At 47.6% G+C, this 22,890-nt stretch overlaps 1 protein-coding gene across 15 annotated transcripts in view; it reads right to left on the bottom strand.

Moving 5' to 3' along the window:
* The window catches only part of PRRC2B (proline rich coiled-coil 2B), a 53,113-nt gene extending 35,857 nt beyond the window's left edge, over positions 1-17,256 (bottom strand). For 9 of the 15 annotated variants that reach the window (XR_008823803.1, XR_008823802.1, XM_056350853.1 and 6 more), the window contains exons 1-4: positions 17,050-17,256; positions 1,914-2,081; positions 751-928; positions 429-531 (exon numbers count right to left, since the gene is read on the bottom strand). Coding sequence is in view for 13 of the 15 variants with exons in the window: in XM_056350853.1 (XP_056206828.1) it covers positions 429-531; positions 751-928; positions 1,914-2,028 (396 nt within the window). In the remaining 2 variants the exon portion in view is untranslated. Of the gene's footprint in view, positions 1-428; positions 532-750; positions 929-1,913; positions 2,082-14,632; positions 14,696-17,049 lie in introns of those variants that run through there. The other 6 variants (XM_056350864.1, XM_056350865.1, XM_056350855.1 and 3 more) reach the window with 5 other exon arrangements.
* Positions 17,257-22,890: the final 5,634 nt, after the last annotated feature.

The raw sequence follows: 22,890 nt of genomic DNA, 5'->3' as shown, positions 1-22,890 counted from the left end.
TACTTCTCCCACATGGTCAGATCTCTTATCAAGTCTCATCAGGCTGGAAGCAAGAGCTGGATCTGTTGTCACCAAGCTTGAATCAGACACTTGAATTAGACCCAAAGTAAAATAGTTTAGAAGCGCTAACCAACCATCCCACATTCCAGCCATTCTTTCTAGACTGAAGGTAGACTTTCTGCACATACTTGAAAGGTACAGAGGTAACATGCACAGAATTATACTCTAACTGCAGCACAGTCCTCCTGGGACACAGTAACTTTGAGTCAAGACAGCCAATTCTACAAGAATTGATTATACAGGAGCTGTTCTGTAAATTACAGTCTGCTGATTCTTGTGCAAGGCAACACGGATAATTAAAGAAAACCCTCAAACTGTCTGGGGACAGGGAAAGCAGGGTGACAGTCACAGAAACCGCTTGCACCTACCTCCTGACTGATTGACTGTGTCGGCTTCTGTAAATTGGAGACAGATTTCTGCAAACCCTGCTGCGGCAGCGACTCCTGCAGCTGTGCAGCCGTCGCACTGGAACTGAAAAGAGACAGCAGAGGTGAGATCAAAGGGGACGGCAGGCAAGATGACAGACAACAACTGGCAATATAGCAACTGCTAAAAGATCAAGCAAAGACTGGCTGTACACTGGCATGGACAACAGAAAACTGATCACTGTGATGTCCAACCCACAGCACAGCAATGCACAAACTGCTGCTGCTTGCCTGACAAAACTTAGCAAAGAGTAGTTCTACCTACCTCTTTTGGTCTGGCTGATCCTGCTTGTTTGCCCATCCTGTACCGTCCTTGGGTACTATAATGATGTTGGGGTCGTTTCCTTTGTTCTCAGACTTCAAGCTAGGCAAGTTTGCAGGAGGTGGCATGCGCCGGGCAGCAGCAACTTTCCCAAGACTCTGTAAGCCATGTCTAGGAATAACTAGTGAGAAAGGAACAACAGCAGGTCACAAAGGGCTATACCCAGCTAGATAAGTAACCTTAATTAGCATACTGTGGCTGGGTGCAGTTCCAACAGAACTGCATGACAAGCAGCACCACTGCTGCCATGTCTATGGGTCATCTCCCACAGGACCACAGCAAGGCAGTCGTCTGTTGTAGCAGCTGGCTAACAGGCAGCCTCTTACAACACTTGCAAGGGAGAGAAATAACTCTCCCTAACAGAAAATGCGCACAGTCTTGTAGCTACTTGTGCAGATACTTCTCTTTCACTTCACCAAAGAGAAGCAGCATCACCCTTTTGCAGCCTGGCGAAGCAGCCACCCAAGTCCCTCTCTTAGCAGACAGAATGGTAATCTAACCCAGGAGTCCCAAGGTCTAGATTTTCCAGCTCTGCCCACTAGATTATATTTATTGAGATGGTATTTTATCTTCTTTGGTTTTCTACCTGCCCACCAAATCAAGAGCCAGTCCAGGCAACATTTCCATTTTTCTGACCCCAACATCTACTTTTGGTTGTATCTCTGCTGCAAAACAAATACAGGTTCTTTCCCAGAGGCCTTCAGTCCTTGCCTCTCACCTCACACAAGGTCTGACCAACTTAAGACACTTCAGTCAGCTTAGCTGCCCCGTCTTAGCATAGCCTAAGGCCCTGTCTGGAAGGCTTTCACTTAAGTTTACACCCTGGCCACTTTGCAGCAAGGGCACAGGCTAAAGGAAAGAGCCAACAATCCCCCATCTGTGTTACTGTAATTCCTCCATGTCCCTACGATAACAGCAGCACAAAGAATCACAGACATTCTCCCTGAAGTCCAAGTGACACACAAGCTTAGACACCAGCACAAACAACTCTGCAACCCAGCTGCTTCCACTGGACATCCTGCCCACAGGGCCAACAACCTGAATTAGCTCTGCAACAACACCACTCCTGAAGACACCAAAAGAAGTTCTCTGAAGGCATTTCTTACCTGTAGTTCTGATAGCTTCTATTGACTTTCCTTTATACTTATCAAACAGGCTGAGAGTCGAGTACTTGCTTTTCCCATCCTTTCCCTTGGTTATTTGCCCCAAACGATCGGACATTGCGATGAAATGTCATCTAGTAAGGAAATTTCTCTGCGCCGCTCCCGATCTGCCTTTTAACGAAAGAGAATCAGGGAAATACTGTTAAACGGATTATTTAGCCACAGACAAGTTAAAAGTAGAACACGCACAACTGCTAGAACTGCAGATATTGAGTGAGCTGACACACTAAGTTACAAGGTTTTAACTCCCTCCTCTTTAGTCACAAGAAGCTTGTGGGATTTAAGACTCAAACTGAAAAGAACTGCAGGAACACACTTTCCACAGCACCATTTTTTTTTTTTCTGCCACTCCAGTGCTGAAAAAGGTGAGCTTCTTGAAGTTTGAGAATACGAGAGGGTGGTCAACATAGTCCTTGCTTTAAAAGAGTAAGTCTAACAATAAGCAGCCATACACAAGGATTCCTAAACATAAATGACAGAAAAGCACTGTATCTTATACCATGCACTGGAATTTATCATTGGGTTTCCCACTGAAGCACTAGTAGCTGGGTTTATAATGTTTAAGATTATGGTTCCACACTAGCCACAGTTAACAACTTGTGCCAGCAATTAATGCTTTGAAAGTATCACTTGAAGGCAACAGAATTACTTCTCCAAATTCCCTTTTCCCATTTGGTGCCCGTAACAGAGTTAAGGAGTCCAAAAAACCTGCCCACATGAAACCAGTTCAGACTCTTAAACCTATGGGTTCAGCAGTTCTACTACGAATCCTGAAAACGTTATAAAAAAAAGATTATGATTCTCTGTTGCTGGCACCATTTTTAGCTATAAATATACTTTTCACAATGGATGTGGTTGGTTAATTTTTCCCTCTGATCTTTGCTGGCACAATTTGCTGTGATTAACACCCTTCACGAAGGCAGTCCCTTTGCTTTCACTTGTTGGCTCTTGGGGCCTAGGACGAAGCTGAAACATGAGGAACACACACACTGTAGGTCAACTTTTATGTCAGAAAAGAAACTTCGCTTACTTTCCATGGAACTTTCATTTTCTCAAGCATAATTCTCTGTTCCAAATTTTCTCAAATCTAGAAGCTTCATCTAACCTTTTTACATGCACTTTAGATTTCCAGTTTTCTTGTTGTGAAGCCTCCCAACCCTAAAACTGCTAGGTCCTACCTTAGGGTTGCAACTATCTGTTGGAGTAACAAAACACTATGTGTCTTGGACCTCCCACCCTTCACCCTTTCTGAAACTCATCCAGCTGAGAGCATTTCAAACACAGTCAGAAATTACTTTTCTGAAAGAAACTGTATCTGACCAGAGGCTACAACCTCCACCTGCAAGGTCTTATCAAACATCATTTGCAGATAAGAGGATTAGTCCATCATGCATTATGTACAAAATAAAAAGCACACACCACAAACATGCTGGATACAGCCAGCTTGAGAATGTACAGTGATCTGCAACTAGCCAAGTAAAGCCCATCTAAATGCTGCTGCCAGGGGCAAGTTTCTGACCGACAAACCCCATACCACGCAGCGTTTGCTCTTGCATCGCAGGATTTAAATGAGGCCTGGCAGGAGCAAGAAGCTGCAGACGCCGTGCTGGGCAGCAAGCAGCGTGGTCAGGGATAGAGGAAGAAAAGCATTTTTGGTCTCTCAGTAACAGCATCCACAGGATGCTCAGGACAAACGCCAGGCTCCACAAGAAGCCCCTCACAGCCACCTTTGCTGGACCACTGCACAGGGCTGCAGGCACAAGGCTTGTGGAGGCAACAGGCCTGGCCAGCATTCTGGAGGGACCTCTTCCTGCGGAGCAGCAAACAGATCTTTCGCTCGTCTGGTTCAATCTTTGCTCAGATGTCACCCTGTGCCAAAGAAAACAATAGCTCCACCCTCACTTGCCCATTTCCACTGTATTTTATTAGTAGGACAGACATAAAAGAGAAAGGGAGAAAAAAACCACTGATTAGCGCAGACTTGGCAGGAAAGCAGAAGCTGGACTGAGAACAACGACCTGTTTGAACTGGCACAGTTGTGGGGAGCCCCAGGGACAAGAGTGAATAACGGGTGCTGCATGCCAGCCCTCAGCTGTGCGGGCAGGAGCACAGCCACCTGCTTTTACAGGTACACCAAGCCTTGCAGTGGGAGTCTGGCTCAGGGTTTATCCAGACCACATCACCTCTGTACAGTTAGTACACGCACAATCCCAAGCAGTAAAATCCACTCTGAGATTTTTGAAAACCGAAACCAGAAAAAATCAGTGGGCACTGGAGGGGAAAAAAAACCCCAAACCTACCACATCAGGTTCAGGAGTTAGCTGGTTAAAAGAAAATCCCCGAGTTCCTGAAAGTCAGCATGCAAACAGCACACAGGGTAACTGTGCCAAAGAGAAACCCTGACAACAGTTATGTAACTGGGTCTCAGCTGCCTCTTGATTACATCTTCTATCATTAAAAGGATGAGCGAGGAATAAACAACCACTTCAGAGCAAAGGAGCTTGTGGCCAGCAGGTCAAACGAGGTTATCCTCCTGCTCTACTCAGCCCTGGTAAGGTCACATCTGGAGTACTGCGTCCAGTTCCAGGCTCCCCAGTTCAAGAGAGACAGGGAACTACTGGAGAAGGTCCAGCAGAAGCTATGAGGATGATGAGGGGACTGGAGCGTCTCCCTTGCGACAAAAGGCTGAGATAGTTGGGCCTGTTCAGCCTGGAGAAGAGTAGTCTGAGAAGGGATCTTATCAATGTCTACAGATATCTTAAGGTTGAGTGTCAAGAGGATGGAGCCAGGTTCTTTTCAGTAGCGCCAAGCAACAGGACAAGGGGCAACGGGCACCAGCAGCAACACAGAAAGCTCCATCTGAATATGAGGAAAAAGTTTATTTTGAGGGCAACAGAGCACTAGAACAGGCTGCTCAGAGAGGTTGTGGAGTCTCCTTCTCCAGAGACGTTCAAAACCCATGTGGACATGATTCTGTGCAACCTGCTCTAGGTGACCCTGCTTTAGCAGAGGGTTGTACTAGATGATCTCCAGGTCCCTTCCAACCCTAACCAACCTGTGATTCTGTGACACATCGGGATAAAGCCCCTTGGCAAACTTTCTGGGACAGCCACAACTGCTGTCACAGTAAGTGAAATGTATTTCAAACTCCTTCAACACTTTGAAGCTGAAAACAAGAAACAGAGCTTTGTTTCTGTGTTATGTGTGCATTCCAAAGGGGAAAACAAGTCCATGGAGAGATCCAGCAATTTCCATACGGTCACTGTGCAGAGCCTGCAGCAGCACTGAGCCCAGCTGGAGCCATCCTGCAGGCAGAACCTTGCTGCTCATCCCTCCTGGCGGCAGCCAACTGCAGATCTGAAATAGTCCAGGGGTGTTACTGGCCAGGGGGATCACTCAGCACCCAGGTCCCCTATAGCACTTCAGAGACGCCACAGAGCCCCCCAGAGCTGTCATGACACTGGACTATCCTCCCATCACACAGTCAAGCAGAGAATCCAGGCAAGAAACATCAAGGCCTTCCAGTCTTGCATAGCGCAAAGCCTTTTATGATAAAATAAAGTTCATTAAGAATTGAACTGCCAGCCTGCACACTTCTTATTAGGAGAACTAGAAAGAAGGTGCATGCCAATGCTGACAACTGAAAACTGACAGCCTCGGCAGAGCCTCTGACCTGTGCTCAGGGTTACCATGTCCCATATCTGACCCTGAAGGAAGCATTATCCCATTACAGAAGGGGAGGAAAAAAAAAAAAAAAAAAAAAAATAATCAATTGCCAGCATTTCCACAAGGTTTCTCTCTGGGTTTGTAGAGGTCTTTGGGGGAACATTCACTATCAGTTTTAGCATGGAGCTATACTCTTCCTGTTCTCAAGACTAGCAATGTCTCCTGTAATACCCAGGAACAGCACTGAAGTGCAAAACACTGAGTGTCTGAGAGGAATTAGCAAATACTGCAGTATGACCAGTTATATTAGAGACCCCAGAGTACAAATAACTGCACCAGAATCGCTTCCTGGGCAGAGAGCTCCGCTACCCTGGGGGTCTTCATGTCCACATCATGTTGCCCTGGATTTTATGTTTGGGTATTGACCCTGTCTACTGCATTTTAAAGGGATACGTTCTAATCCATAGTGTAACAATGACATTTTAAGTGCCAGAGCATGCAACTCCCAAAGCTACAGCTGGGACCTACAGACCACAAGGAGCCCGTCTTGCAAAAAGAGCCATGTGAAAACCTTGAGTTACTGGCACTGGTAACAACTAGAAACCCCTGAGCTGAAAACACAGCCAAACGGAGAGACTCCTGACGAACGCAATTGCCTGCAAAGCTCTTTGTCAGTCTATTTATGAAGGAGGCTGGGCTGCTGGTATTTTATTCACAAGCCTTCAATGGATCTTGAATACCTGGAAGTTAGCCAGCCTTAATTGAGCAGGGCAAAACAGATTTATGAAAGGTAACACACACACTAGGAGGAGTCACTTCAGCTACTCGCACACCACGGAGCTCTATACTGAGCACAATCACTCGAGGAAAGGACTCAAGACCACTGCAGACCTTCAACTCCTTGCTCACTTCACAGCAGCAGTCACAAACACAAAACAAAGCAACCAGATGGAGATTAACGTGAAAAGACTTTTCTCCAGAAGCAGGAAGATTTTTGACATGAAATTTTATACAAATCGTTGAGAAATTCACAGGCTGCAGAAGCTGAACTGTGCTTTCAGAAAAAGAGAAGTGTTTGGAGTTGCTGTTAAGCTGAAATCTACTGTGCTTTCTAATGTTACAAGTAATGTGAAACCTTTTTAAAAACAATAGTATAGTTTTACAGAAGATTAGTGATGCTCACTCTTCTTTAAATACATACAGTAAATTTTGCTGGTACTTCTCATAGCTGTCAACAGGGAGATATCACTACTTCTCATGGAACACATCCCACCAAGAATCACCTATCTGTGAAACAGCCACCATCTGCCTCAGCAATGAAAGACACCACTGGCTGCCCTCGGAAGAGCTCTGGTGAAATTGTGACCAGCTGCAATAGGAGCTTGGTGCCAAATGCACTTATATCTCATAGAGGCCCTGTTTGAAGAATCCTGCAGAAGCCCAGGGGTCATCAGATTAGTGGAGAAGGGACCAGATGAGAATTCAGTTCCTAGAAGAAACTCCTTAGTAAAGAGGAACAACAGGAGAATATCAGCATTCAAGTATAAAGTCAACAGGATCAGTGCAGAAGAGCTGTGCTGCAGGCAGAGGCTGTAGCAAGAGTCTAGGCCACAAGAAACTGTTTGCTGTCATTCTACTGCATTGTTTCCAGAGAGAGCTGCCAAGGTTTGTTAGTACACCTGAAAAGGGGCCTACCGAGATCCTGAACGTGGCACCAAATCCTGTCAGACAGGGAGAAGCAAGTCAGCAGTCTGCAGTGCGGAGAAAAGATAGATACCCCACAGCCAATATCCTGATTCACAAGGGGGGACCCTCCTTGCCTAGCTGAATAGGTATATTTGCCCGTAACACGTTTTTTTTTTTTAATTCTGCACAATTCCAGCTTCTCTCTGCATCTCCCATGAACCTTGTCTCCTTGTAAAACCAGGGAATGGGAGTCCAGGATCACATCTCCCATGACTTATTACAAAGGTATGCTGTTAGCCAAGTAATACTGTTGGAGGCTGTCTGCCAGAAGACTTGCCCACTGGCCAGCCCCATCATCAGGCCTCCCTCAGCCAAGCCACCCTGGATTTGAGACACGCAGCAGGACCATGAAGAGGAGAGGCAGTCTTCTTAACAGTGTACCTATCATAAACTCTGTGGCATGGAGCTCTACAAGCAGAGATAAAACATGACAACAGGGGGGCAGAAAGGGCATGTCCTGCCAGATGACCTCACCTCCTTTTCTCAGCTCTGTCTTCATCAAGCTCACTTGTTGCCCCCTCTTATCCATGTACCAAAAGACCGGGAACACAACTACCGTTACTGAAACGCTGCACTTTTCTAGAGGAAACAAGTATTTATAACCTCAAGTTTGGCCTGTAAATATAAAAGTCTCACCTCTCTGCTAAACAGCTTTCCCAGTGCTGGGAAGGCAGGCAGGAGCAGCCAGAAAGGGTGGATTTTAACTTGCTGTGAAACAGATAAAGCAGACTGGAGTCTGGAGAAGAGCTCAATTTTATTCATACAAAAACATGACCGAGTTCTGTGGTCCTTTCTGTAAGGGCCGGACAGACAATGCCACACCATGGAAAGGAGCCCTGACCTCCAGTAATTGAGGATGCAGACAAAGAAATACTTCATCCTGAGGATGCAAGACTATGGTACAGAGCAAAAAAAATCCAGTCAGAAAGCTGGTCCGCAGCCCACAGAAAGTACTCGCAAGATCCTGTGCTCATGAAACTCCCTCTCCTTTTCAAGCAGCAAAAACCCCAAGATGTGCAATTAATTCTGTCCTTGAAAGGAGGGTCCATCTTCAACAGCCCTCTGAAGAAATAAAGACAGTTTTCTGCCCATCTGCCCCATCATGCTGTAGAGAAGGAACTGATCTGCTGGTGCCAGCTTGTCAGGAAGGAATAACTGTATCCAGCCCAAGAGGAAGCGCTACAGGTCATTCATAACCCTCCAGAATCAATGACCAATTACTGCAGAGAGGCACCAAGGTATCCCACATGGAGCAACTTGGTAGCTCCAGCTACCAACAAGGCACTTGTTACCCTCTCATCCAGGCCATAGAGGTTTTAAACGAGACGAGACCCAGCACAAATTGACTCTGATGCACCTATACATAAACCTTGCCAGGCTCAGCAGCTGTGGCCTCCTGTAGACACTTCTGTGGCAAGACACAATAGAAATAAAGAAGCCTATTATTTGCTTTTTCACATTTTGGAGACAAAACTCACAGAGGATAGTGCAGCTCAGTTTAGCAAGAACCACCTGTGGTCTCAACAAATCCAGGCCCCAATTCTCTAGTGTAAGAGGAAAAGGAAGTGACCTAGTGATCTTCACAAGCTGCCTGCGTAATTTAAATGCAAATCTTTACCCTTAGAGTTGTACTTACGCTCTGGCTCCTTCACAACCAAGTCCCAGACTTGAAGCACACTACCTACAGCCTCCAAGTTATTCTGCCTTCCACTCGGCCCTGTTTGGGTTCCTCCTGCCTTCCCCTCTGCCCCACTCGGGTTCCTCTGAGATCTGAATGTCCATGGAGAATATGCGGATACACCTTGTTCCCTCAATGCCAAAGCAAGAGGCTGATCATGAGCAAGCAGTTTAAATCCAAATACAAAAGAAATCACTGGTATAATGCTCTGTTGGCAAAATCTGTTCAAAAAGCTCCTGGCAACGTTCAACTAACTTAAGGTAAACTGGGCATTTGGGTATCTAAGCAACAGTAACAGACCACACATAGCTCATCGGGATCTCCTGATGGGTAACAGGGCCAGTACTATCAGTCCTACTTTACAGGCTGGATAAGGTAGAGGAACAGTTTGCTCAGCTAACACCACAGACAGCATTAGAAGTCCCAGAGCTCAGGTTTCTCCCCCAGCCACCTAAACTTGCCCTACCAAGACCCTCAAAGAAAATGTAGCTCTTGATCACAAAGCAGCAAGTTGTAAAGAGTCATCAAATGAGGAGGGAATGCATTACAGCAGCACCCACCATGTCTAGAACAACCTCTTCCAGTGGAAGAGATTGTCCACTGGCACAGAAAGCGGACCTAACCCTGTCACTGCTCCAGAGGGGCTCAAGAGGGCAGGAGGCACCCACACAAGCGCAAACTGTTGTCAGGCCAGTGCACCAGGCCTCAGGACAGTGCAAGGTAAAGATTCTTCCATCACTGACAACTAAAAGGACCACCACTGTGTTTTACGGTTGTGAAATTCCCTTAGTCCTACACTTCTGCCACACAGACTTTTGAAAATCATCACAGTGATGATACCCACGTAACCCAGGTGAGATACAGCAAGAGTTGCATAGCTGAAACACCTGTGCTGCCAGATCCAGAACCCAAACCTAAGTCTCCAAATTGTTAGACACAGCTCACCTTGGAGAGCCCTACACAGCCAGGGAAGAAGAAGCGGAAGGACCATGACTGACTGCTGCCAGAGAACAGATGGATTCTGAGGACTGCCCAGAGAAATTCTTCCAGTGAAGTCACTAAAACTTCACAAATCCTTCACCTGGTCCCAAGCTCAGCAACTTACTCCATCTCTTGGCAATAAACGTAGTTTTTGGAGCAAACAAGTCGAGAGGACATCAGAGATGTCACAGCTCCAAAAAATGAAATCAGAGCAAAGCTTGCAGTCTTTCAGGTTAACAGTTCTTTTTTCAGGAATAGATACGATTCTTTCCACACAAACGCCATCAGCTGTTGAGTAAGCAGCTCTGTTTTCTCTGCAGTCTCAGGAAGGATCACACTGCAATCAGGAGGTGGGCGTTTACCTTGTGCAAATGAACCTCACTACCAGATTGGGGCTTTGGTAACACTGCTCCACATTCTCCAGCTGTCTGCTGACTGACTTCAGAGCCTCAGCCCCTACTCAGGTTATTGCCCTGATTTTGGCTGGGATAGAGTTAAATTTCTTCTTAGTAGCTGTTGCAGTATTGCGTTTTGGATTTGGTGTGAGAACAATGTCAATGACACACTGATGTTTTCAGTTGCTGCTAGGTAATGTCAGGGACTTTTTGGTTTCTCAAGCCTTGCTAGCCAGAAGGCTGGAGGGACACAAGAAATGGGGAGGGGATACAGCCAGGAGAGCTGACCTGAACTAGCCAAAGAGGTATTCCATACCATGGGACATCACAGAATACAAACAGGGGCCTGCTGATCGTTGCTCAGGGACTGGCTGGGGAGCAATTATATTGTGCACCACTTGTTTTCTCCCTTCCCTTTAGATTTTGTTCTTCTCCCTTTCTCCTTCCTTTTCATTATAACTGTTAAAATTTTTATTATTATTGAGTTTTTTATTTCAACTATTAAATCGTTCTTATCTCAGCCCCTGAGTTTTACATTCCTTTCCAGTTCTCCTCCCCAACCCTCTGGGTGAGGGGGGGAGCGAGCAAGCAGCATGGCACTTAGTTACCAGCTGGTGTTAAACCACGACAGTTACACACAGAAGGTTACCTTTATGAAGAAAAAGACTAGAGACAAAACCCAATGATACTAATCAGCAAATGCCAATCCCTCACTGCACACAGAAGGGAGAGGTTCCTGTACACCCCTGCAGAGCAGAACCCTCACGTCCTGTTCCTCCCCAAGGCGCTGATGGGAGCTCCTCCAGCAGGCACCTTTACAGCCAGACAGGCCAGCACCAGCACACACACTGCAGGGTACAAAGCTGCCCTGGCAAGAGCTGAATACATCATTCTCTACCAGATTTCTCCGATTTCCCACAGCCACCAAGACCGACACAGCCGGTTCAAACCATTAGGAAGATTACAAGCACTTCAGACAAGCCTGCAGTTCATAAACACTGCAGATGCTGAAGCTTCCAAGGAAGTATTCCTCTAGGTTCCTCAATTTCAACAACACTAGGGCAATGCAGCATTGCACAGCAATTCTTCTTACAGGAAGCCTATTCATAGCAGCCATTTGCGCTACACATGAATGCCAAGGATGCTAACAGGAATCTGATGGGAAAAAGACACAGGCACAAGGGTGGCAAGAAACCATGTTACATGCGGTGTGATTCAGTATTCTGAAGAAAGGAGCTTCAGAGAGCTTTAGGTAGCTTTAGCTTTTCTGGAGAGCTAAAAAACTCAGACTATGCACAGGGCATCTGGACTAGACAGGAAGTGAAAACATTTCACAGATGCTTTAATTTACATAGATATTTACAGTGGGTAACTGACAAGGTGTGTAAGCATCATCACTTCTATTTTGCAAATAGGAAAATGATACCACAGGACTCTGCAGCCATGCTGAGTGGCAGAGCAAGAAACAGACCCTTCATCTCCCGCTTGCTGGAGCTGGAAACCACCCTCTGAATCACACCACCCTCCTAACGCTGTGGGGCCAGCAGCAGCATGAAGAAGCCCTGCTTCAGAGGCGTTCTGGAGGAACAGGTCTGCATGCTGGGACGGGGAATGCCACGATCACCTCCTAAATGAACCATCCCATACACCGTTTTCACTGCAACAGGATCACAGGCACCACTAAAGCCAACATTTTGCTCAGATGCAGAAGACAAACAACATAACATTCAGATCTCATGAATTTGCTAAGTGACGGTCTGCGAAGTTTCAACTGCTAGGTGGGAGCTTGATTTTTTGGTTATTTCAGTAAAAGATAAAACCATACTTCATACTATTCCAGCCACGAAGAAGCTGGAGAGGTTTCTTGAGCACCTCCCTACTCCCCTGCCTGCTTCACAGCCCACTCCAAACTCTGAACAAGAGCACTCAAGGCTTTTGTACGGGCTCCCAGCCCACATACAGGTAGGAACAGTTGAAGAACCTACCCCACAGCAGAACTCTTCCAAAAAAATCACCATATTCCCACACAAGAAGTGCCTGGGGGAGGCAAAGTCCCCATGCATAGTCTTCAAACCTGTCTCTATTCACTCCCTGCAGCACCATCACTACAATTCCTGTCTAAAATGTCTCAACAGCTACCCAAGGAGGATTCCTCCACCAAATCTCTTCCATCAGGGTGCTAACTCTGCAAATAGTACACAGTTTACCCCTCTTAAGTGCTACTCACGTGAAATACAAAGGCTACCGAGGATGTTCCCAACAGCTAACTGAAGCCCTGTGGACATCTGAAGTACTACAGTCCAACACAGTGGTCCTCTTGGCCGGATCCCAGGGTGCTGTTAGCAAGTCCTCGCTTTCTGCCTGGTATTTTCCTGTATTTCTCTGCACTTCAGACTGGCTCACCTTCAGCTCCTCTTTCACTTTTGCTTGTTTACTACCCTCTTCCCTTTCACTCAAGGTATGATAGGTTTCACCAGTTCTCCACAAATTAATACCCATAGTCTCTTAAAGATGTAACTTTGAACTCTCTCGCCCCTTCCGGTTTACCAGTACTTTCCTGGAAACTGAGGTGTTCAGAACCAAAATACAGACACTGCGTTTTGGCTGTAAGTACAAAGACCTCCTGCAGAACGGCACATATGCCTTTTAACACCTCAAAACCACCTTCTGTCCTCACAGATCCCACTGCACTGCAAGTCAAGCAGCTTCACAACCAATCAATGCCAGAGGTAAATAGAGACCAACCTCCAGTTCACTTCAATTATGGTTCCAATCCTCCCAGACCGAAAAATAATAATAAAAAAACTGTATCAGGATTTTCAGCTATACACATCCAAACAGCTCTGCTCCAAAATAAATGGCTCAACCTCAAGTTTCTTAGTTAGTTCTGCACAGGACACACATGTGCACACAGAGAACTTCCGCAGTACTAGTAGTACAAGTTACAAACTAAAAATCAGTCCAAGCTACATTTCAGTGAGGCTTAACATTGTAATACCATCTGCTTTAGCCCCATTTTTTCTTCCTGTGAACAACCCTTCAACCAAACTAGATGGGTTTTGCATGTGTGTGCAAAACCCCCTTCGGAGAATGCTTTTCAGGAGCACATTGTCATGAAAGTCACTTAATGTCAGCAGTTAGAAAAAGATGTTCTGCAAAGTAGCAAGCTGCACCTCCTCAGCCTTTACCTGTTCACTGTGCTTTCACCTCATTGTCTGATACCTGACAGTATTTCTTCTGTTCCAAATGACAAACTAGTGATAAAGAGCTATGAAATTATCGACCTATTAGGAGAATGAGTCAGTGCCAACTGAAAAACAAAGCCCACTTACAAGGCACAATTAGCTGAAGAGCAAGGCCCACTGAGACAACAGCCCCACTGCCAACCTGCAGAATAAATAAGGAATCTAGTAAAGGAGCTGGGGTGAGAGGTCCAGCCCTCTCCCTCCCTCCCCTAAAGTTACCATCCTTCATTCAGTAAGTTTCTCGTGTTCATATTGCTTCTATTCCTACAACAATAAAACACACAACTACAACTGAAAATGCCACTATAGAAAAAATCTCTTTGTACATCCTATCATTCTACAAGAAAATAAAGAAATGGCTTACTATTCTTTTCAATGCAGGAACACTTAAAAGTTAGCCTGGCTCGCCCTTAAATACTTTCAAATAGTTAAGTACAATGAAGGCCTTGAGCAGCCAACACTTTTGAATCTTGAACAGTCAGGTAATTCTGTAATGGGTGCTCTAACAGGCTCTGTACTGTACAGCTCAGGCAAACTGGAGGCACTACCAGACATGCCAAAACCATGGTTCTCATATTCCCCCGTTACACCTCAGATGCAATACCCTGCAGGATGAGGAGGATACGGTATGGGTATCAGGTGCTACGCAACAGCATCAGTGCCACACACAGGAGGACTAAGGATTGTTTGTCTTTATAGCATCACTCAGGTGCGTAAGACAAATATGGACTCTAATGCCACCCCTACTTTTAGAAAGGGTTTGTTCAAGTAAATTAGCCTTTGAAGTTACCTTTTACAAAGAGCGTTAATAAAAGGCTTTATTAAAACGTCACTGCAAAGTTAAATCATTTCTATAAAAATTATTTAGGAACATTACTCACATTTAGTCAAATTAAAATACTTTTAAACCCTGCATCTCCTTTCCAGCATTTGTATGGACTATTTACTTACTTTTGCAGCTTCAGCCAGTTGGCAAAATTTCACTTTTACGCTCTCATGCACACACAGGAAAAAAAGCCCACAGTTCATAAAAAAATGCACTGTAAAACCAAATAAAAATTTTTCTCTGAATTTAGAAAAAACAAGGCACCAAGGCACTACAGAACGACAACTTTGGAAACCTACATAAAACTCGTAGTTTACTTTTTTTTTTAAAAAAAGAAAGGTATCCGCTCAAGTCATGTAGAAATATCTTTTATCAGTGAAGACTGCTGAAAGAGTTCTAAAATCCAGTCTACTCAAGCCACACAAAAAAGCAGACCAGCCCAACAAAAAAAAAAAAAAAAAAAGAAACCAACTTCTATTCAAAATACATATCAAATTAAGCACAAACCCAAAACACTGCTAACAGCAGATGTACTCATACTGGCTTAGAGAAACACGTGTTCAACAAAACTACACACAAACAAAGCAGCAATCTCAAACAGCATTTGCTATTTGTCTTGATTTTTTAATCTGAACTTTTTACCTGTGAGAAAAATAGTAGAACACTTCAATGAGGTCATATGGGTGAGGTCTTGTTTATCATACCGCAAAACCAGACTCTGCTAACTGGGAAAAACCTTAGGCCACAGTCCTGAAAGAAGTAGCATCACCCATGATGAACCTACGAAGATATCAGGGACCCCAGATGTGCTCCTGATAAAACCCAGGCCCACTTACAATATGTCGTTCGGAGTGAAAAATGCAGGTAGCCATTCCAACTCTACAGAGAGAAGTCAGCCCAAAACCTCCACTTTCTACCCCCTCTTTGAATTCCACTTCCAGAATCTGGTTATCAGCCTCCTCAGCTCTTCCAGGTGACTTTACTCTCCAGCCCACGACCAACAGCAGTAGATTTTAGGGCTCTTGGGTTTAACTAACCCCAGTGCCAAGTGAACGTGGAAAAGGCAGGTCCAAAAGTAACATCCTCGCCAGTTTACATCAGAGAAATCTACTCACGAGGAGTCGATTCTCCAAACTTGGGCTCCCTAAGACAGGGACCAGCTATTTCTGAAAGGGCCCGTTCCAGTGGGGGCCCCAGGTACATCTGTAAGACAAGGCTTAACACAAACAGAAGTTCCACTACAAACCAGTCCTGGTTCAGCCCTGGAAGGGGCAGGATGCCACCCCCTCCTCAGCAGACTACAGCAGATGATGCAGACACTGCAATATGCTTATACTTGATACCTGTGCTTAGAAAGATACAAAATTACTAAAGTCCTAAACGTTTATCATATGTTACCACCCCAAACGCCAATAACATCAATATATACATATTTGATGAGTTGATACTCAAAACCATCTCTCACTCTCTGCAAGTTCAGGAGACGGAACCAAACCAAACCAAGTTTCCTAACAAGCCCCACGACTCCTAGCTCATTCAAACCCCTTTTGCCAGCTCTGACCGGGGGAGGGGGGGGACGAGTGGCTTTTTGTCACCACCTTAACGAAAACCCCCTCCTAGTTCACCCCCAACACCCCCACACCACCCACCCCCCCGGCGAAACTGCCCAGCACTGTGTCCCAGGACCCGCATTAGCCCTTCCCCAGCCTGCCAGCGCAGCTGCTCCCACAGAGATGAAAAACTCCTTCCTCACCAAAACACACAAACAAAACACAACCAGCTTTTCCAACCTACCTAACAAGCCGGCCCAGCACCGAAGCACACCAACTCCATCCCGCCCCCCCGCCCCCGCAGCCGCCCCCCGCCCCAAGCCCCAAGCCGCAGTTCAGCCCCAGCAGCCCCTTTGTAGGCTCCCGCACAATAACAAACCGGCCGAGCCTTCTGGATGCCCCCCCCCCCTTGTTTTCCTCAGCCACACACACACGGCGCGACAAAAATATCTTTGTGTCACACTCCAGACGCTGAAGAAAAACAACCTGCCTTTGCGGCGGGGAGCTCCCCCCTGCGCCCCCCGGCCCGGGCTGCGCCCCGCCAGGGAGCGGGAGCGGCTCCAGCCCCGCCGCACACGGGGGCACCCACCCGCCGCCCCCCCCGGGCATGAGGCCGGACAACGGGCCCGGGCGGCCCCCGCCAGCCCCCCGCGGGCCTTGGCGCGGCCCTCACCGGGGACGGGCCCCGCCAGGCCCCCCGCGCCTCCATCCCCGCGGCGGGCGGGGGGCGCACAATAAACACAGGCGGCTACGGCAGCCAGGGAGGGGGGGCCCGCCCCCACAGGCCCCTCCGGCCCCCCACCGCCAGGCCCCCGGCCCGGGGGACCCGCCTGGGCCGCGCCGCCGCCTCCTCCCCCCGCGCTGGGCCGAGCCGGGAGGCCGCGGGGTGCTGCAGCCGCAGGCAGCCGCTGGCTCCGGCTCCATTTTAGGGCTGCCTCGTCCCACCTTCCCTCTCCCTCCCCTTCCTCCTCCTCCCCCCCGGCCCCACTCACCGCCCCAAATATCCGCGGCCGCCGCCGCCGCCGGCCCCCGATACCCACCTGTGGTGGTGGCGGGGAGCCGGGAGTGCCTGGGGAGCCGGGTGCGGAGGGGCGATGGGCGCGGGGCGCGGCGGATGGCGGCGGATTGCGCGGCGGCGGCGGCGGGCTGCGGGGCGATACGGGTTCTCGCTGCCGCTCCCTCCTCCTCCTCCTCCTCCCCCTCCTCCCCCGGCCCGGCCTGTCAATCCCGCGCGGGAGGGCGCCGCGCCGCCGCCCTCCGCACAGCGCCGCCTGCAGGGCCCCGCCGGCGCCGCAGGGCCGGCCTAAGATGGAGCGGGGAGGAGGGGGATGCCGAGCCAAGAGGCAGAGCCGCGGCCATGGCGGCTGCCTCCAGCCCCAGCCCCTCTCTCCCCGCACCCCACGGGCCGCAGCAGGCGCCCGGCCAGCCCCGGGGGAGGATGTTCCCCGAGAGCGCCGAGGCGGGGTGGCCGGCCCCTCACGCAGGCGTCGGGGCTGGGCGGGCAGCGCAGCCCGGCTCCCGCCAGCCCAGAGGCGCCGCGCTCGGCGCTGAGGGAGACGCCGAGCTCACGGCTGCGGGGTTCATCCTCCTGCAGCCTCCCCAGCTCCTGCCACCGCGCAGGGGGGGCTCCTCCCAGGGGCTTTTCCCTCAGGATTTTGCCCCCCTGTGGTGTGGTGGGCCCGTGGGGTGACCAGCGGGACCAGGAGGTACCAGTGAAGGCTCCCTGCGCCCCTCCATGGGCTCGGGCAGCGGGTCCAAAGGCAGCCCGGAGGAGCTGCCCCTTGGAAGGACTTCAGTCCAGAAATACCCTTTAATTTGTTCTCTCGTTAACGATTATGGAAGTGAATGCAGTAGAGCAAGGCAGTCGCTCCTGTCCCAAAAAACTCTACCAAGCCATAAAACGCAAGTAACCTCACCGGGCAAAACGGGCCCAAAAAGAGCTTCAGGGAAAATGAGAGCCACATTCCCAGCAAGAAATTGGCACCACAGGTGGTGGTGTAGAAGTTGCTGTGAAGTGCAGTTCCTCTGCCCAGAGGATCTCTGCTAGCTTGGGAGATGTGGTCTCCTTACACTGGAGGCCAGGCCAGTCTCCCTCTAATTCTCCTTCCCTGTCCCCTTGCAGACTCACACCAGTGTCTGTCAGCGTGACATTTTGCATTTTGTGATGAAAGGCCAGACTGCAGCTATGCATGCATTTATCTCGTAGGGACTGTGCAGCAGTTTGCAAAAATGGCGTGCACACATACACATAATATATACGTGTGTATGTGTATAATATATGTGTGGGACAAGCACCTGGGCAATAGCTGGCTTCCTGCAAATGCACTCTTCAGCTTGCTCATGGGTCACCAGCCATGTGCGGTCACCCTGCGTGCCCTTGCCCTGAAGGGAAGGTGGCTTTACAGGGATTTTGCAGCACATTTCCCTGGTGCCTCAGGAGGAACAGCCCCCACCTCTCCCCAGGTTACAAGAACAGCATAAGGCCCAGCACCTGGATCGAGGCTCATGAGGGATGTGTCTGATCTCAAGCAGTCATCAAGAGTAATGCAGAGGGAGGAAATGCACGAACAGCTTTCTGGACCATATGGGATGTTCCTACAGTTGATCTGTGCTGCTATCGAAGTTGCCAGGCACTGAGCTACCAAGAGACACACCAGCACTGCTGAAAACCATCATCTGGTTGTCAGATCCCCTCCTTTTCTGGATATCAAAGTATTACACTCTACTCCTGCCCCTTTGGTGTCTCATCTCAACTTTCCTGCATGTTTTTTCTGTCTAAGAGCCAGCACGCCCGTGCCCTCCATGTCCCTCCTTATAGCCTCTCGCATGGAGGAGCCCCCCCTCGTTCCTGACATTAGCAAACTCCTACTTACACCGACTCACTGGGCAGCTGGGGCATTAATCTGGCATATTTAGTTTTTCTTTTCTCATCGGTCAAGTACACACATGCACACACACACAAATAGCTCTTCTAATTTGCTTCCTGCCCGTACAAACCTCGCTGTACTCCATGAGAGAAACTACGGGTCAGTCAGATTTCCAAAGAGTGCCTCTGATTCGGGCTGCTGCTTTTCACATTCAGCCACCCTACTCCGCAGCACCGTGCCATCTCACGTCAGCTGAGCAGGAAGGCGAGAGTGAACCATCTTGTCCCACACGCTGTTGATGCACAGTAACAAGCACCCGAAGGCATTAAAGCTGCCCTTTGGCAGCTTTGATCAGGCAGTGTGGGATCCCCTCAATTTCAGTGACTCATGCAGCCACCTACAACCCACACCATCAGCAGGTGACTCACACAGGCTTGTCCAGGTCAGCGTTATGCACACCTGCTGCTGTAATAAGCAGTTCTTCCAAGGTCTCTTGTGCATCTCCAAGGCAACAACCCAAGGCCAAGGGAATACACATGTGCCAATTAAAGACAAAACTAATGCAACCTGTCGTGGAGATCAAAAGGCCAAAGTAAACAAATGAAGGCCAAGCCTACATGCATTACCAGGTGTGTACGCTGCAGTCCCCACAAACTCATGGCTTTTCCACCTGCTCCCAGCAGTGTGCCAAGGCCAAGTTTATGGAGCTTTGCAAGTGTTATGGCTCAGGGCTGTGGTGGGGCTGGGCTTCTCTTCATCTCACTGTTCAAAACTGGGCATGATCTCAACAGTGAAAGGACACAGTCTGTCCCCACCACCAAAGGGAAGAGCATGGCTCCACTGCAGCCTGGTACATGGGGACACCACCAGACCTTGGCAAAAGGTGATCAGTTCCTGTGCTGCTCTTCAAATGACCTGCACCATCTTTTGCCTGCCTGTGTATAAACCAAAACAACTGGTGTAAGATGAGAGACGGTGGGATTAGACCCACAACACTGTGAGGGAGGAGCGTTGACAGCGAGAAGAGATTTGGGCAGAGACTGATGAACAGTCTTCACCTGGATGAAGTTCAATGCACAACTCTGTGCAGGATCCATTCTGAAAGGACTGCTCACCCACTCTGATTTTTGATCTGTTTCAGAGAGCAAATTATCCTATGGACAAGAGAGTCAAACTCACTTGGAGCAGGAAGAGTCCTGTTTCCTCTTCCCAGGATTAATTACAAGTGAGAGGAGAACCCTGCTATGTGCTTCATCCTTCCACTAATGACGAATCCTGTCAAACAGAAAGTAACCATCGCAGAGGGCTTACAGCTCTAGTATAGAATTAGCATTTACAGAAATATCTTGTGGTCTAAGGCTTGCTAGAAATAATAGAATTACTATTATATTCTACAGCTTCTACAAAAATTTGCTCTGAATCTATAAATCCCTGACCTTGCATCATGCAAGGTGATTTACAGTAGAGCCAACTGAAGGCTAAATGCTCCTGTGCCATTTTGGTAGCACTTCGCTCAGCTGTAAACAGCAGCCTGTAGCATGAGACAGGGCCTTACTGCCCTCACAGCCGTTCACAAAACTCCACAATCCCTTTGGAAAAAACAAAGTGATCCTACTCAGTTCCCCATCCAGAAGCCATTCAGCCCACACAAAGTACACATTTACCTTGCTGGGTCAGGCCACAGTCCTAGTTTTCCATCTATCTCAGCCAGCATCAGCTGCTGCAGAAGAAACATGAGGTGGTCATGGAGTAACCTGTCCATGAGAGAATATGCTTTCTAATCCCATGAGGTAGGAGCTGATTCGTGCCCTGAAACATGAAAATCAGTTTCAGATTCAGTTGTGTCTAAATCAAGAATGCCTCATGCCTGCACTGACTTCATTAGCTCATCTGAGACAGCTACAGAGAAATTCAAGCCTGCAACTAAGTGAACAGGGCCTTCGAACTCAAAACCCAGTCAGTAAGAGCATCAGTAGAGTTGAGCTGTCACATATGAGGTGGGAGAGAAGACATAAGTAGCCCTGGCAGTTCTCTGTAATCCCATGTATGATGTTGTGTTATCCAAATATAAAGAAATTCTTTGAAAGCTAGACTTCTAATAGAACAGAGGGACATTGGGTCTCAAATATAAAAGGTTTATTTCACTCCCACCCCCCTTATTTTATTTTAGTTTATAATATTTATATATATTATATATTTTATCTATATTGATATCTAATATCAATAGAGATGTTTTCATAAACTTGTTTTTGAGAAAAATAAAGAGGTGGTTATGATGAGGGAAGCTGAAGCCTCTGACCTTTCTAAGCTGAAACGGAGTATGAAATACTAAGAATGGGAAAAGATGAAAACCCGGGAGTCTTGGCTTTTACTCCAGACTGGGTTAAATGTGATCTGGGAAAGCAAAGACTGCAATACTACACTCACTCTCACAAACTCATGGCATGATCCCCTTTGTGCATCTGCTTTAAGTATCTGGTGTCTTGCAATGCAATTGTGATAGCTCTGCTCTCAGAGACAGTTTGTAGAGTCTCTTAGTTTTTTTCCCCCAGCATTTGTTGAATAGCTGACCAGTTCACAGGGTATTGAATCCATCTCTGGCCTTGAGATTGCTGAATCATTATATATATACAAAGATTTACTTTACAAGCAGGTGTAAGAAAAAAGGGCTTTAGTTAAGATGGTCCCATTCTCACTGTCCACCAAGTTTCACCATCGAGGCAGGACAAAGCCACCAGTTCCTTCGTACAGCAGAGGAGACTGGGTGCCCGCAGCTGCGGGCTTGTTTGCTATTTTTTCCCCTGCCCCCCGATTTCCCAAATGAGAGCAGATTCAAGTAGTTAGTTATTGCTCCTTGTAGCTGCTGGGTCAGATAGCGGCCATTTCTTTTCTTTATTCCTTTGCAGCCCATGGGAGTTGCAGGCTCTGTATAAAAACGAGATGCCATTGAAGTATTTCTGTTTGCCAGATTATTGTTTGTCCTTTTAAAGTCTGCAGACCCACACCATTCTTCGTGAGCGAATGCTGGCTGCCTGAAGGACAAACCAAAATGACTATTTAAGGCACTAGAAAAGGAAATAATTTAAACCAGAGCTGATTAAAAGGAAGAAACTATTCTTCCAATAAGAAGCGAATTGCTTTCAGCTGGCTTTAGCGCTCAGCTTTGTTTGCAATGAGAACCAAGTACCAGTTGTCTGATACTGCAAGTATTTTGGAGACACTTCATCAGCCATGACTTTAGTTTTTCCTTGTGTTTTAACTGCAAAAAACCCCTGTGTTTTAACTTTTTTTAACTGCAAAACAAGACCACTGCTTCTGCTCATCCTGCCTTGGTGATTTTTCCATTGGCTGTGCTGTTCAGAAGCTAATAAGAGCAGCTTTTAAAGCCCAAGCTCTTTCTTACTACATCCACTTGGAAGCCTTTATACAGCCTTGGATGCCTAAATAGCAAGGGGTTCAAGAAAAATTCAAGCAGCACTTTGCATCTTTCTCATAACGTGACAGTTTGTGTTCTTCAAAAGACTCCAGAGGTTGTTGGTGACATGCTGAGTTTTCAGCACACTCAGAAAAGAGGAGAAAACAGGGAGGCAGAGGGGCAAGTACTAAAGTTTTTCCAGGTGAAGAGCTATTTTTTCAATGCAATACTGCCTCCTAGAACACACGAAAAAACACCGTTAGGAGCATCTGCTTTTGTAGCTAGCACCTTTGTTTGCTCTGTCAAAGCCCCCTTTTTCAAAGGCCTAAGGAAAAAAAAAATCAAGACAAATAAGGGAACCCAGTTATATGACATAGGGTCCTAGAAGCTGTATCTCAAACCACATGGAATATTTCTGAGAAAGGCAGCCCATGCCTATGTTAGATCAGCCTGTCTGACTTCATAGCAATTCATAGGCAGACCGCTGGAGTAGGCAAATCATAGGTAGGTACATCATAGTAAGTACATAGTAAATCATAGTAGGTACACAG

This window comes from Falco biarmicus, chromosome 9 (genome assembly GCF_023638135.1).
Source record: "Falco biarmicus isolate bFalBia1 chromosome 9, bFalBia1.pri, whole genome shotgun sequence".
In the NCBI taxonomy this organism is placed as follows: domain Eukaryota; kingdom Metazoa; phylum Chordata; class Aves; order Falconiformes; family Falconidae; genus Falco; species Falco biarmicus.
The sequence above is the reverse complement of the archived record's forward strand: the minus strand, read 5'-3'. Positions and strand labels throughout refer to the sequence as shown.